Below are 16571 nucleotides of genomic sequence, written 5' to 3' on the forward strand. Positions count from 1 at the left end.
TAAGCAACAGCCAGGATACAGGTGTTTTTAAAGTCTCTTCCTCAGTCCCCTTCGTCCTCTTAGCTGGCTTGGGGGGGGGGGGAGAAGCAGCAGGATTTCCTCCTTCTCCTCCTGAGGTTGCAGGCAGATGTAGTATTGTTTCTGGGGGGAGGGGCTCCCTGCCAATGATCCAGGAGACATGGTGGAAATTGAAAAGGTTTTATCTTGTGTCAAGGATGGGGGACCTTTGGCACTTTGGAAGCTGTACTTGGGATAAGCTACAATCCTCAGAGTTCCTAAGCAGTGGCCAAGTTCAAAACATCTGGCAGCCCAAAGGTTAGACACTCCTTCTTTATGTCCTTATGTTAATCCATACTGAATAACAGTCTCCAGCAGCTAGCATCACTTTCCAATTATTGTCAACCCAAGTTCTAAGCCAGTGGTTCTCAGCCTGTGGGTCCCTATAAGTTTTGGCCTTCAACTCCCAGAAATCCTAACAGCTGCAATATATGTCTATGTGCTTTTAAATGCCTTATCGGGGTACCTTATAAATTTCAAAGGATTTTCTTAGACAAGGAATACTCAGTGTTACCAGTTCCGTCCTCTGAAATCTAGCCCACAGCACCTAGTATTCCTTGATGGTTCTCCATACATGTACTAGACCTAAACAAAGTCAGGGACCTCAGAGCCCGGGTTCTGCATTCTTAGCATTACATTACCTTGCATCACACTGCTTCTGATGAAAAGCCTTACCCCTGAGGCCTCCAAGGCTTCCCCAATAAATTGGATTCTACCTCCATGGCCACAGCCACTGGAACCATCTTCAGTCACTCCCTGCACTAAACAGCTTACAGAATCCCTAGGAGCCCCCGGTGGTGCAGTGGGTTAAACCCCTGTGCCGGCAGGACTGAAGACCGACAGGTCGCAGGTTCGAATCCGGGGAGAGGCGGATGAGCTCCCTCTATCAACTCCAACTCTTCATGCGGGGACATGAGAGAAGCCTCCCACAAGGATGATAAAAACATCAAATCATCCAGGCGTCCCCTGGGCAACGTCCTTGCAGACGGCCAATTCTCTCACACCAGAAGCGACTTGCTCCTGACACGACAAAAAAAATCTTCCCCTTCAACAGGTGAACATTGGGCCTCTCCCTTTCCTTTTTCTTGCACCGAGGGTCTCATCATCTCCAAACACTGCCACTACATGTTTGGATACTTATCTGAAAGAGTAGATGTAAGAGTTCCCGAACCAAAATATGAATCACTGCAATGGACAGTACATTTAGGCTGAAACAAACACTGTGTCATTTGAAAGCACAGGTATCAGGGAAATAGAAGGGGATTCAGGCCTGATTCACTGCTGCACACCACAGGTGTTGTTGCAACACCTGTGAACACCATCAGGAGCTTAGAAAAAGATTCTCAGGATGCTTTAAGAATTTGATCCCTCTTGGGAACACTTATCCTTAACAGCCAAGTTTTGCTGCAGGGATAGAAAGGTACAAAAACAGATGATTATGGCAGTCCTAATGTTACCACTTCTCTGTTTCCTCGTCTTCTCGTCACTTATAAAGTGCCTGATTTTCTACTACGTCTCAGATAATCACAAATCTACCTCACTCTCTTCAGTTTGCAAATCAAATAAAGCAGTGTTTCTCAACCTGGGGGTCGGGATCCCTCGGGGGGTCGTGAAGAGGTGGCAGAGGGGTCACCAAAGACCTTCAGAAAACAGTATTCTCTGTTGGTCATGGGGGTCCCTGTTTGGGAAATTAGGTGCAATTCTATTGTTGGTGGGGTTCAGAATGCTTTTTAATTGTAGGTGAACTAGAACACCCAGCAACTACAACTCCCAAATGTCAAGGTCTATTTTCCCCAAACTCCACCAGTATTCACACTTGGGCATATTGAGTATCCGTGCCAAGTTTGGTCCAGATCCATCACTGTTGGAGTCTACAGTGCTCTTTGGATATAGGTGAACTACAGCTTCCAAACTCAAGGTCAGTGCCCATCAAATCCTTCCTGTATTTTCTGTTGGTCATGGGAGTGCTGTGTGCCAAGTTTGGTTCTATTCCATCATTGGTGGAGATTCAGAATGCTCTTTGATAATAGGTGAACTATAACTCCCAGCAACTACAACTCCCAAATGTCAAGGTCTATTTCCCCCAAATTCCACCAGTGTTCACATTTGAACATATTGAGTATCTGTGCCAAGTTTGGTCCAGATCCATCACTGTTTGAGTCTACAGTGCTCTTTGGATGTAGGTGAACTACAACTTCCGAATTCAAGGTCAGTGCCCACCAAACCCTTCCCGTATTTTCTGTTGGTCATTGGAGTTCTGTGTGCCAAATTTGGTTCAATTCCATCGTTGGTGGAGATTCAGAATGCTCTTTGATTGTAGGTGAACTATAAATCTCAGCAACTACAACTCCCAAATGACAAAATCACCCCCCCCCCCAACCCCACCAGTATTCAGATTTGAGCTTATCGGATATTTGTGCCCAATTTGGTCCAGTAAATGAAAATACATCCTGCTTATCATATATTTACACTACGATTCATAACAATAGCAATACTACTGTTATGAAAACAATGGTATGGTTGGGGGTCACCACAACATGAGGAACTGTATTAAGGGGTTGCGGCATTAGGAAGGTTGAGAAACACTGAAATAAAGGATGGTTTGCAAATCAAATCCAACAGTATTCTGACCCACTGTTGGTAGAGTGTCGGCTGCATTAAGATCACTCCAACCAAAAGGTCATGAGTTCGAAGCCAGACCAGGTTGGAGTGGGTTTCCAACCAATTGTGTGTAGCCTGCTGTCAACTTTTGCAACCCAAAAGATAGTTGCATCTGTCAAGTAGGAAAATAAGGTACCACCTTAAAGTGTGGGGAGGCTAAATTAACTGATTGATGAGGTCATAAAGAAGACTCCAGCAAAGCATTCCAGCGGGGAAGCATGCGGGGAATGCGGAAGTGCTTCATCAGCGTCGCAGATGGACGATGAAAGCGACAGCTCCCCTGGCAGCCAGAAATAGTTAAATAGCCTCTGTCTATGTCTGTATATGTTTGTATGTCAAAAATTGACATTGAATGTTTGCCATATATGTGTACACTGTAATCCGCCCTGAGTCCCCTGCGGGGTGAGAAGGGCGGAATATAAAAGCTGTAAATAAATAAAAATAAATAAATAGAGAGGCTTGGATGCTCCTGGTACCATTACTTAGACTTCTTCTTCCCTCCCTTAACTAGGCACTACATATCTAAATCTGTGCTCTTTATTTCCCCATCTCCAATGACCATCTACTAGACCTTGTTTCCTTCTCAAATCTAGACCCAAGAGAAGTGAGTATGCTCAGGTCACTTAAGGAAACCACCTTAGACTAAATACATTAAGTTTCAATTACAACAGTGGGAAAACAAAGAGGGTTATTATTATTTTTAATCCACCCCCCTATTCTGAGGACTCTTGGAGCCATAGGGTCAAGGAATTACAGCAGTGGATTAGCAGCAACTCCTGGATCCCGTTACAAAGATCTGGAGGACAAAACAGACAGAGAATGACAGACAAAGGCAGAAGGAAGCAGCGCAAGATGCAGAAGGAGGAGGAGGAGGTTTGTATTTTTAGCGTTCATGAAATATTCACTGGCTGGGCTGTGTGTTGCCAAGCTGAGGCGAAGGCGACCCTGCACAAGCTATTTATAACTGGCTCCTGTTCCCTGCCTGCGGCGCGGTTCTGCGTGGAAGTATGGAAAACTTATCCACAGTTACTCCAGAGGATCCTACACTTGACGCCCCCCTATGCTCAACTATTAACTCTTTGCACACAATTTCCTTTTCCTCCAGGCTTTTTTGGATCGCTTTTAATGTGTGTCCCACTCCAGACAACAACAGGATTAGGTTCTTGTGGGTTTTTTCGGGCTATATGGCCATGTTCTAGAGGCATTTCTCCTGACGTTTCGCCTGCATCTATGGCAAGCATCCTCAGAGGTAGTGAGGTCTGTTGGAAATAGGAAAATGGGTTTATATATCTGTGGAATGACTGGATGGGGCACAGAGCTCTTCTCTGCTGAAGTTAGGTGTGAATGTTTCAGCTGACCACCTTCATTAGCATTTGAAGGCCTGGCTGAGCCTGGGAAAATGTTTTGTTGAGAGGTGTTAAGATGTGCCTGGTTGTTTCCTCTCTGCTGTTTTGCTGTTGTAATTTTAGAGTTTTTTAATACTGGTAGCCAGAGTTTGTTCATTTTCATGGTCTCCTCCTTTCTGTTGAAATTGTCCACATGCTTGTGGATTTCAATGGCTTCTCTGTGTAGTCTGACATGGTGGTTGTTGGAGTGGTCCAGCATTTCTGTGTTCTCAAATAATATGCTGTGTCCAGGCTGGTTCTGCTATGACTGACTTCTCTGGTTGAAGTAGTCTGCAGTGCTTTCAACAGAAAGGAGGAGACCATGAAAATGAACAAAATCTGGCTACCAGTATTAAAAAACTCTAAAATTACAACAGCAAAACAGCAGAGAGGAAACAACCAGGCGCATCTTAACACCTCTCAACAAAACATTTTCCCAGGCTCAGCCAGGCCTTCAAATGCTAATGAAGATGGTCAGCTGAAACATTCACACCTAGCTTCAGCAGAGAAGAGCTCTGTGCCCCACCCCAGTCATTCCACAGATATATAAACCCATTTTCCTATTTCCAACAGACCTCACTACCTCTGAGGATGCTTGCCATAGATGCAGGCGAAACGTCAGGAGAAATGCCTCTAGAACATGGCCATATAGCCCGAAAAAACCCACAAGAACCTAGTGATTCCAGCCATGAAAGCCTTCGACAATACAACAGGATTGCAAATGGGGAAAAAGTGGAGATACATGGGAAGCAGAAGATGTGTGGCGCAAGAAGGAAGGAGGCTACAAGAGAGGCTCCAGACCGAGGAAGAGCAAATCAGTACACAATACTTAGCAGCCTCGTCTCATGCACTGCAGGGTGGAGGGTGGGTCAAGACTGAGGACAGACTGCAGAGGGAACGCCTGGCAGAAACCTTGGGAAAGCAATCGGATGGGTGGGGCTGAGGTTTTTCTCTCCTCCTGGCCTGATGTCCCGGCTTCTTGCTCCAATTGACTTGCCAAATGATTTGCTGAGCCTGGCACTTTCTCATGCCAAGAGCAAAGAAGTTGACCGCTACCTGTACTTCCAACCTTTTGTGAATTCCAAAGTCCCTGTGTAAACTTCAATCCAAATGGTATGGAACTGTAATAATTTCACCCCATGCCTTCCCTTTCATAAATGAAACTCAAGAATTCTGACTGCCTCGAATTCGACTTTCCTCCTCGTTCTATTTTTTGCTGGAAAAAAACGGTACCTGCCGAAAGCCACTGTTTTAAGTTGGGGGCTCAGCTTCTCCTTACTTTCAGTTAAAGCTTTTGCACCAGCTATGACTTTACCTCGCAAAGTCTGACTTTGGCCACAGTGGTCCACGCCTTGGTTACATCCAGATTGGATTATTGTAATGCACTCTATGTGGGGCTGCCCTTGAAGATTGTCTGGAAACTCCAACTGGTACAAAGGTTGGCAGCCAGATTTCTAACTACAGCAAATTATAGGGAGCGTATAATGTCCCTATTAAAGCATTATTATTATTATTATTATTATTATTATTAACACAAAAGTGCAGTATGTTACAGCAAACGAGATCTATATGCTGGATTTCGTATCACAAAATCACAAGTTGAACACTTCCCAAGCGTCTAGGACTGTGTGATGTAATTTCGAATGATGCGCACAGATCCAAGTAAGATGACCTTTTGCAGTTGACAGATCATAATTTTGTCGATTTTTATTGTTTCCAAATGCTGGCTGAGATTTTTGGCACGGCACCCAGTATGCCAGTGACCACTGGGACCACCTGTACTGGTTTATGCCAGAGCCTTTGCAGTTCGATGTTGAGGTCCTGATAATGGCTGAGCTTTTCCTGTTGTTTTTCTTCAATGGGACTGTGACCTGGTATGGCAACATTATTATTATTACTATTACTACTAGCCGTCCCCTGCCACGCTTTGCTGTCGCCCACAGGGGGGTTCTGTGTGGGAGGTTTGGCCCAATTCTATCGTTGGTGGGGTTCAGAATGCTCTGTGATTGTAGGTGAACTATAAATCCCAGCAACTACAACTCCAAAATGTCAAGAGTCTATTTTCTCCAAACTCCACCGGTGTTCACATTTGGGCATATTGAGTATTCGTGTAGAGTTTGGTCCAGATCCATCATTGTTTGAGTCCACAGTGATCTCTGGATGTAGGTGAACTACAACTCCAAAACCAAAGGACACTGCCCACCAAACCCTTCCAGTATTTTCTGTTGGTCATGGGAGAGCTGTGTGCCAAGTTTGGTTCAATTCCATCGTTGGTGGGGTTCAGAATGCTCTTTGAATTGTAAGTGAACTATAAATCCCAGCAACTACAACTCCCAAATGACAAAATCATTTTTTTTTAGTAAAGGACATACATTGGGTTGTTAGGTGTCTTGTGTCCAAATTTGGTGTCAATTCGTGCAGTGGTTTCCGAGTTCTGTTAATCCCACAAATGAACATTACATTGTTATTTATATAGGTTATTATTATTAATAATAATAACAATAATATTAAGATTCCCTCAAAACAAAATTGGAATCCTTCCAGCTGCTGATCCTGAATGGTTCTCAGAAATTCTGCTCCCCAAAACATTCCTGCTTCTCTAGTAGAAGGAATTCAAACCCCAAGGTTACAGAGTTATGGTTGTGTGTTAGCTACTCAAGTGTGGAATTTTGTATCCAACAAAGATTTTGGTAACGTTGAGATTCTCATCTTCCTTCCTTCCTTCCTTCCTTCCTTCCTTCCTTCCTTCCTTCCTTCCTTCCTTCCTCCCTCCCTCCCTCCCTCCCTCCCTCCCTCCCTCCCTCCCTCCCTCCCTCCCTTCTTCTTTCTCTTAATATTTTTTTAAAAGGAAAAGCAGCTTTATCGTCTTTCTGATTACAATGCCAATATCGTTGCAAAGCTAAGATTGGTATTGGAGGAAGATGAAAGAGAGCTGCAGGAGCTCTCCACCGTACAGAAATTGAAGCCTCGCTGTCCTGTGTGACTTCTACTCTCTTCCTCATGTGAGCATAAAGCAAAACAAACCATGCATGTAAGTATAGGCCTTTTCTCCTTGTTAGCACAATTTATACAGGTTGCAGAACTGTGTTTCTCCTGCAGCAGAATTTTAATTTTCCTTCTCGCAAAGCACAGCATAAACACCTACTTAAGAGTAGCTGCAAGGGTCAGTTGAAATGTCCACACGCTTGAGCCTCAGGCTCTGAGGTCTTCAATAAGTCTTGGATTAAATGCTTCAAAGTGTGTGAACACACAAGAGACCGTTCCAGAAAACACTGCTGGGGGAGCGGGGTGCGGCAACAGCAAGCAAGGCATAAAAAGAGCGGTGAATCAAAACCTGCAGAGAATATGAAATCTGTCTTATATCAAACCTTCCTGCTTTGGAAGCAGGGAGTGGGGAGAGGTTCAGACTCTTCATCATGTCAGCCTCCTTACAGATCAAGGGTGTTTTCATGCACAAAGCTTAATGCTTCAGATAGGTTTTTAATGTGAATGCAAAGCCTACAACTGGCTTGGACACTGGCATTACATAAGCAAGACCTCTCCAGCATCCTCTCCTCTCTTTCTATCGACAGAAAGAGGTGCCATCCTGTATCATCCAGACCGCCCTCCCACCACACTACCACAAGGGAAAAGAAAATGGCCCCAATCAAAAGGCAACTAAGTGCAATAATAATAACAACAGCAAGTGGTGATCGGCACACTGGGTGCAGTGCCTAAAGACCTTGGCCTAAACTTAAATACAATTGGCACTGACAAAATTACCATCTGTCAGCTGCAAAAGGTCACCCTACTGGGATCTGCACGCATTATTATTATTATTATTATTATTATTAGCTTTATTTGTACCCCGCTAGCATCTCCCGAAGGACTCAATGCGGCTTACAAAGGCCAAGGCCTCAAAACACAACATTCGCCGATACATCACACAGTCCTGGACACCTGGGAAACGTCTGACGTGTGATCCAATACAACAGCCAGCAGAGTGACCTTGTTTGCTGTGTACTAATCTTTCTGTGTTTCAAATAGTAACAACAAATTTATTATTACACTCTGCTTTCATCTCCCTGAAGGAACTCGGGGCGGTTTACACATGGGACAAAATGTCCACAGTCCTTAAGGCAAAAACATAAAAGCAAAACAATCCATTAAAAACAAAATACAATTAAAATAATTAAAATAAAACATAGCAAAACATAACAATCAAATAAAACATATCAAAACAGCAGCCTTAAAACTCAATCAGACAATACACAACAAAAAACCAATAGCCAGAAATACTAAGATGGACATGATCAGGCTATAAAAAGGACTGGGTGTGGATTAGAGGAAAACAGTGTTGTCTAGGACCAGGGGATTGGAAGAAGTGCAGAGAACAGAGCACTATCTGGGAGGTGGGGGGGGGGGGGGGGTAGGGACTGGGCATTTATAACTAGGAACTAGTCATTCTAAAATGCTTGATTGAACATCCCGGTTTTCAGGTCCTTACGTAAGGAGGACAGTGTAGGGGCCTGCCTAATAATAATAATAATAATAATAATAATAATAATAATAATAATAATAAGCTTTATTTATACCCCGCCACCATCTCCCCGATGGGGACTTGGAGTGGCTTACACGAGGCCAAGCCTGAACAACATATTACATCAAAATAAAACCAAAACATAAACAACAAGCAACATCATCAAAATTACATGAAAAAAGTAACATTACAATAAACAAAAAACACAGTCGCAGTAAACAATGGGCGGGCCACATGTACAGGATAAAATGTTAAAATTCTAATGAGATAAAAGCAGGAGCAAGTTATTTGCAGGGAGCTCATAAAGATACACAGGGTTGTGAAATGAAACTTCCCATTTGGGGGCGTGTACTCCTGTGACAGAAGCATTGAGGGGAGCATAGAATCGTGTTGTGCACCTACTCGCCAAAGGAGCAGCAGAAGAGCCAGGTTTTAAGGTTCTTTTTTAATGTTTCTAGTGAAGGGGCTTTCCTGATCTCTCCAGGTAAAGAGTTCCAAAGTTGGGGAGCCACCGAGGAGAAGGCTCTCTCCCTTGTAACCACAAAACGGGCTTGTGAGATTGGTAAAGGTGACAGGAGGACCTCCCCCGAAGATCGAAAGGCCCGGGTTGATACATGGAGAGAGATGCGGTCACGAAGGTAGGCAGGTCCCAAACCGTTTAGGGCTTTATACCTTGAATTGGGACTGGAAAATAAATGGCAGCCAGTGGAGCTCCTTAAACATGGGAGTTGAGCGCTCCCTGTAACTAGCCCCAGTTATTAATCTGGCTGCCAAGCATTGAACAAGTTAAAATCCCCACACTCTGCTAGTTCTGTATAGCACTGAGGAGAAGCCACTTATTTAAGACAAAACCATCATGCAAAGAAACATGATGGACATGTTTTCCTGTATGATCTTAATGTGTGATGAATCACGTTCCTCTTGAACCGTAATACTGAACTCACTTTCAAACCCACACTAGGTTAAGTCCTCTCATTCAAATGAAGACAGGACTGAGTAAGAGAGATGAACTTAAAAAGATGTAAGCGAGTAGTCCAATATGTATAGATTAGCCATCCCCTGCCGCGCATTGCTGTGGCCCAGTCTGTGTATATGTGCTTTGTGTGTATATATATTTGTGTATATGTGTATATATGTGTGTTTGCGTATATATATGTGTGGTTTTGCGCATGCATTGTAATGTATTTTAATTTTTTTGGCTTTTTAAGTCTCTTCCACTGTGTTTTTCGGTATTTTTATGAGTGATGGTCACTCATTGGCCTGAGAGGTGTCTTGTGTCCAAATTTGGTGTCAATTTGTCCAGTAGTTTTTGAGATATGTTAATCCCACAAACGAACATTACATTTTTCTTTATATAGATTTTAAATTGATATGACTTTAAGTCATTTATATCCTGCTTTTCTTTTACCCATATATATCTCAAGGGTTATTATCAAAGATCCCCAAAGAGCCTCTGACTCACATGACTGAGCATCCCCCGACATGTTTACCTTCATCATGTGCCTTCAAGACCTACTTGCTGGACTACGACTTATGATCTGGGATAAGACTCTCTAGTGAAGCCCCCAGCTCATAGAAATCACTTCCCAGATTGCCTCTGCTCTCAAAACCTTCAGCAAAAGCTATTCCTCTTTCAAGCTTCCCTACTGTATAATGGTTATAAGCTTTAAAAATAACAGCAGGGGATGAAATTCAGAGAACCATATTCCACACAATAGAAAAGCCTTCTCATTTTTTTAGAGCAACAGAGCTACCTATCATAAGACTTTTTCACCTTGGGGGAGGTTTTCGAGAAGGCTTTTGCAATTTCAGGAAAGCATGGGTGATAGCTAGAGAAGAGAATGGCTAAAAAGAAGCTTGGGGGTCCTCCTGGACTCATCCCTAAGCCTGGAATCCCAGGTTGCAGCGGTGGTCAGGGGAGCTTTCGCACAATTAAAACTTGTGCGACAACTGCGCCCGTACCTTGGGAAGTCAGACTTGGCCACGGTGGTCCACGCTCTCGTTACATCTAGGATAGACTACTGCAACGCACTCTACGTGGGGTTGCCTTTGAAGACTGCTCAGAAGCTTCAAATAGTCCAACGAGAGGCAGCCAGGTTAATAACTGGGGCGGCATACAGGGAGCATACAATACCCATGTTATGCCAGCTCCACTGGCTGCCAGTTTGCTACCAGGCACAATTCAGAGTTGTGCCCTAAACGGCCCTAAACGGCCCCAGCCCAAACTACCTGTCCAAACGCATCTCTCCCTATGAACCATTGCAGAGATTAAGATCCTCCGGGGAGGTCCTGCTTTCCATCCCACTATTGTCACAGGCACGATTGGTGGGGACGAGAGACAGGGCCTTCTCGGTGATTGCTCCCCAGCTATGGAACTCCCTTCCTGGTGAGATCAGGTTGGCCCCCTCTCTCCTGTCCTTTAGAAGGATGGGAAAAACTTGGCTGTGGGACCAAGCTCTCGGGACAGGGCAATTTATTTATTTATTTATTTATTTTGAGCACTTCTACCCCACTCTTCTCAACCCCTGAAGGGGGACTCAGGGTGGCTTACAAAAAGGCACCATTCGATGCCAGCAATACACATAACGATATAAAATAAAATACATAGCAGCAACTTTAAACAGTTAAAACAATCCAATTATACAATAACAGTTAATAAAAACCGATCTAATGACCAACGTTCGCCAAGTTCAAAGTCATTCATTCTGTAAATTCATTCTGCATTGTCATAATCCTATCCAACTCTTGTCGTCATTGTCCTTTATCTGTCTGCCAGATTACCCAAAGGCCTGGTCCCATATCCATGTTTTTAGTTTCCTTCTGAATGAGAGGAGGGATGGCGATGACCTAATTTCCTCGCTGAGCGAATTCCACAGGTGAGGGGCCACCACTGAGAAGGCCCTGCTTCTCGTCCCCACCAACCTCACTTGTGATAAAGGCAGGGCCGAGAGCAGGGCCTCCCCAGAGGATCTTAAACTTCGAGGCGGGACGTAGAAGGAGATGCGTTCGGACAGGTACGCTGCAATAAAGCAGCAATAGAAAAGATGACCAGGCCAATTAGATTTGACGTGGATGACTAGGACAGTTTTAAATTGTATATTTTAATATTTTGAGAAATGTTTTTAATGTTCACGTATGTATATAAGAATTTGTGTCCCGGCATTGAATGTTTGCCGTGTATATGCCGTGCTCCGCCCTGAGTCCCCTTCGGAGTCAGGAGGGTGGAATATAAATGTTTTAAATAAATAAATAGAGAGAGAGAGAGAGAGAGGAATGGAAGGAAAGATGGCTCTTGGAGTCTCTCTGCATCACAAAAAAAATTCTTCATGATATCACAATGGATTTTTGATACCCAACCAGAGCCAGATTAGCAAAGCTATGGTGAGCTGGAAGGGCGAAGGAATAAAAGAAAGCAGCCAAGGGGAGTAGGTCTGCATCATAAACACAAGCATGTGCTTCCCTCTGTACTGCAGTGAGCTTGAGTGGGAACAGCCCCTTTCACTGGTTTCGGTCTGAGTCCTTCGATGGGAGATGGTGCTAACAGGTTTTGACAGCAGGTCCCTGTGGAGGTTTTCACGTCAGCTACTGCAGGAGAAGGCCCCGTCATTCCCTCCCACCACCCCTAGCTTTACTGATGACACAAAAAGGTCCCGTCCGCAGGCCAGGCCTGTCACGGAAGCAATGCGGAGGCAGGAGCTGGGAGGTTGTGTCCTGGGGAAGGAGGCACTGCCACAACTCTTCCACATCCTCCTCTCACCCCTCTTAAATAACTGGAACCAGCTCCACTGCTGTTTTTGTTTCGACTTTACAATGCACAAGCCTTTCTTGTGGCTCAAAAATGACACTTTTGACACCACCTGAAATATTCAAGAGACTGCACGCAAAGGGGTGGCTGTTCTTGTTGGCAGCGCAATGCCACTCCATGCCAATCAGGAGTCAATATGTCAGAAAGTATGGGCAGGGAGATTATGAAAAAAAATATGCAACATCATCACCCCCTCTCTCAGATGTCCTTGACTTCTGAAATTTAATTCAATGGCACAATTTTTGCATAATTTAATTTCCTATGATTTGATTCCCACCCTTTTCCTAGTCTCTCAAGGTTTGTGTAGAAATGAAGATTTGTAAAAAAAAAAAAATGGGGGTCAGATTCAAGGGGGCAGGTGGTTCCCACTCAATCAATTTTCATGTGGCAGGTCGGTGGGGAAAGCTTGCTTATTGATTGATTGATTGATTGTATTTATATACCGCCTTTCTCACCCCTGGGGGGATTCAAAGTGGTTTACACATAAATAAAGGCAAGATTCAATGCCTTATATTGGGCACCGATACGATGCCAATACAAACAATTACAATAGTATTGTCGAAGGCTTTCATGGCCGGAATCACTGAGTTGTTGTAGGTTTTTTCGGGCTATATGGCCATGGTCTAGAGGCATTCTCTCCTGACGTTTCGCCTGCATCTATGGCAAGCATCCTCAGAGGTAGTGAGGTCTGTTGGAACTAGGAAAAAGGGTTTATATATCTGTGGAATGACCAGGGTGGGACAAAGGACTCTTGTCTGCTAGAGCTAGGTGTGAATGTTTCAACTGATCACCTTGATTAGCATATAATGGCCTGGCAGTGCCTGGAGCAATGTTTTGTTGAGAGGTGATTAGATGTCCTTGTTTGTTGCCTCTCTGTTGTTGTGCTGTTCTAATTTTAGAGTTTTTTTTAATACTGGTTGCCAGATTTTGTTCATTTTCATGGTTTCCTCCTTTCTGTTGAAATTGTCCACATGCTTGTGGATTTCAATGGCTTCTCTGTGTAGTCTGACATGGTGGTTGTGAAAGTGGTCCAGCATTTCTGTGTTCTCAAATAAAATGCTGTGTCCAGGTTGGTTCATCAGGGGCTCTGCTATGGCTGACTTCTCTGGTTGAAGTAGTCTGCAGTGCCTTTCATGATCCTTGATTCGTGTTTGGGCAATGCTGCGTTTGGTGGTCCCTGTGTAGACTTGTCCACAGCTGCATGGTACACGGTAGAATCCTGCAGAAGTGAGAGGATCCCTCTTGTCCTTTGCTGAACGTAGCATTTGTTGGATTTTCTTGGTGGGTCTGTAGATAGTTTATATGTTGTGTTTCCGCATCAGCTTCCCTATGCGGTCAATGGTTCCCTTGGTGTATGGCAAGAACACTTTTCCTCTGGGTGGATCTTCGTCTTTATTCTCGTGGCTTGTTCTTGGCCTTGTAACTCTTCTGATGTCTGAGGTGGAGTATCCATTGGCCTCTAGAGCTCAGTTGAGGTGGTTCAATTCATCTTGGAGGAGGTGGGGGAGCCATTGAAATACACAAGCATGTGGACAATTCCAACAGAAAGGAGGAAACCATGAAAATGAACAAAATCCGGCTACCAGTATTAAAAAACTCTAAAATTACAACAGCACAACAACAGAGAGGAAACAAACAAGGACATCTAATCACCTCTCAACAAAAGTTTGCTCTAGTCATGGTCAGGCCATTATATGCTAATCAAGGTGGTCAGTTGAAACATTCACACCTAGCTCCAACAGACAAGAGTCCTTTGTCCCACCCTGGTCATTCAACAGATGTATAAACCCTTTTTCCTAGTTCCAACAGACCTCACAACCTCTGAGGATGCTACCCATAGATGCAGGCGAAACGTCAGGAGAGAATGCCTCTAGACCATGGCCATATAGCCCGAAAAAACCTACAACAACCCAATTACAATAGTAAAATCACAATTAAACATAAATCATAATTAAACAATACATCAACAAGCATTAAAACAATAAAACAGCCTTGTCAGTCAAATCGCCGTTCCAGTCAATGTCCCTCTAAAATGCTACATACATCTACTGTCCAAAGGCCATACATCTACTGTCCATGGTCCCAGAACCATGATTTTAATTTTTTTTCTAAAAGCCAGGAGGGAGGGAGAGGATCTTACCTCATTTGGGAGTGTGTGCCATAGGTGGGGGCCACAGCCAAGAAGGCCCCCACCTATGGCAGGGCCTCCCCGGATGATCTTAGATTACGATGTGGGACGTAGGGGTGGACGCGTTCAGACTAGCAAGCTGGGCCAGAACCGTATAGATCTTTATAGGTCAAAACAAGCACTTCGAATTGGGCTCGGAGATGGACCGGCAGCCAGTGGAGCTGTGATTGGTCTCACACATATGGCTGTAAAACTTTACAAGTTACACAAACGCCATGGGGTAATGAAATAAAGAGCCATGTCTCCTATGGCATATGAAAGAACTTCTGACTTGCATTCAGGGGAGTCACATCTTTACCGTTCTCTCTTCCCACTCATGTACAAGGGGATGACGCTGTGCTTGAAGGAACGGATAGGCAATATGCTACAGGAAGAGTTTAGAGTTCAGAAGATGCTCTTCCTATATGCATTTCTTGTCCACGGGTTTCAACCAGTGTTAGTGGTACACTTGCTAACAGTTCTATGCAATTGTAGTATTTGCTTTCTTTTTTTAAAAAAAAAAAAACCTGAATTACTGTATTTTCAGACATTTTTAAAAATACAGAATCACCGTATTTTCAGACATATGACTATTTTGTAATCTGAAGTCTAAAACATCTGGAGAATTAAATGTTTAGAACCACTAACCCCATCCCATCCATCCAATGAATATCCCACCTTTTTCCCAATATGAGACTCTAGGCAGACAGCAATATGATTAAAGTGAAATACAATTAAAATAATGGATGATACAAAATGTTAAAATAGACACTGAAAACATGAATTCAAAATACTGTTAAAAGGCCATTAATATGCAACATACCCCAATGAAAAGACCTTCTGCATCACAGTTAACACAAAAAGCCCTGAATAAACAGAAAGGTATTCACAGGGTATCTAATACACCACTTGGGGAAAAAATTAACCCACTGCCCTATGAGTTCGGGAAGAAGATTTTGAGGTACCTTTCTGTGGCCTAATTAGGCTGAAATAAAATAAGCAAGACAAATCAAAGTGGTCAATTGCAACATTCACACTTGCCTCAAACAGACAAGAGTTCTTTCTCCCACCCTGGACATTCCACAGATATATAAACTTCACTTGCCTAGTTTCCAAAGACCCCATAACCTCTGAGGATGCCTGCCATAGATGTGGGCAAAATGTCAGGAGAGAATGCTTCTGGAACATGACCATACATCCTGGAAAACTCACAGTAACCCAGAGCTGATTTTGTTTTGGGCCTTCTTTTCCCATTTCCCTGGTACAAGGTTACAACACCAAAGGCTGGCTTGGCCAAACTTGTGAATGTCACACTGCTCACCAATGCGGCTGTCCATCACATAGGTCTCAATGATGGCACTCTTCCGGCACAGGTCCTCAGCCATGGAGGCACTGCTAACTTCCAGGTGCTTCACCTACCAAGGAAAGAAAATATTATTCCTCATCTTCACTCCATCTTGCCCAGAGCCCAATGCTATACCCCAAACCTTGGGATCTAACACACATATTAGTGTCTCCTATAACCTGACACAAGCCAGGTATATTTAGACTCTTGATCCCCAACTCCAGTCAGCCCTAACATTAGGTAGAATGAAGCAACTGCTCGGGAGGCAGATGCTGGGCATGCTTTGCCTAATCCCCAGTGTAACCACTATCTCTCTTGGTCTCTTTGAATTGGAATTAAAGTGCAATGGAGGACTGCTATACTATCTGCAGGGTTAAAATAAGTTTCAACATGCCATCCAGATAACTTCTGCATGTGAAATAAGGAGGGAGGAAGATGCCATCTTGTTCTCAGCCTAAGGACAAATGTTCTGGGCTGGCTCTGCCCAGAAGGCATCATTTTAGGTCTCAATTTCTGTTCTCTCATTATGAGCCTTATTTTCAAGGTGCATCTTATAAGCTTATATAAGCTTATAAAATAAGCACCTTATTTTCAAGCTGAATCTTATAGGCTTGGCTTCTAGACATATCCAC

The 16571-nt window shown here is 43.8% G+C and overlaps 1 protein-coding gene across 2 annotated transcripts in view; it reads right to left on the bottom strand.

The window, feature by feature from the left end:
• Positions 1 to 16571, bottom strand: part of GRIPAP1 (GRIP1 associated protein 1) — a 113472-nt gene that overhangs the window by 21009 nt on the left and 75892 nt on the right. For both annotated transcript variants that reach the window (XM_060763132.2, XM_060763131.2), the window contains one exon: positions 15916 to 16009. In XM_060763132.2, the coding sequence (XP_060619115.2) occupies positions 15916 to 16009 (94 nt within the window). The remainder of the gene's footprint in view (positions 1 to 15915; positions 16010 to 16571) is intronic.

Source organism: Anolis sagrei, chromosome 2, assembly GCF_037176765.1.
Source record: "Anolis sagrei isolate rAnoSag1 chromosome 2, rAnoSag1.mat, whole genome shotgun sequence".
Taxonomy (NCBI): Eukaryota; Metazoa; Chordata; class Lepidosauria; order Squamata; family Dactyloidae; genus Anolis; species Anolis sagrei.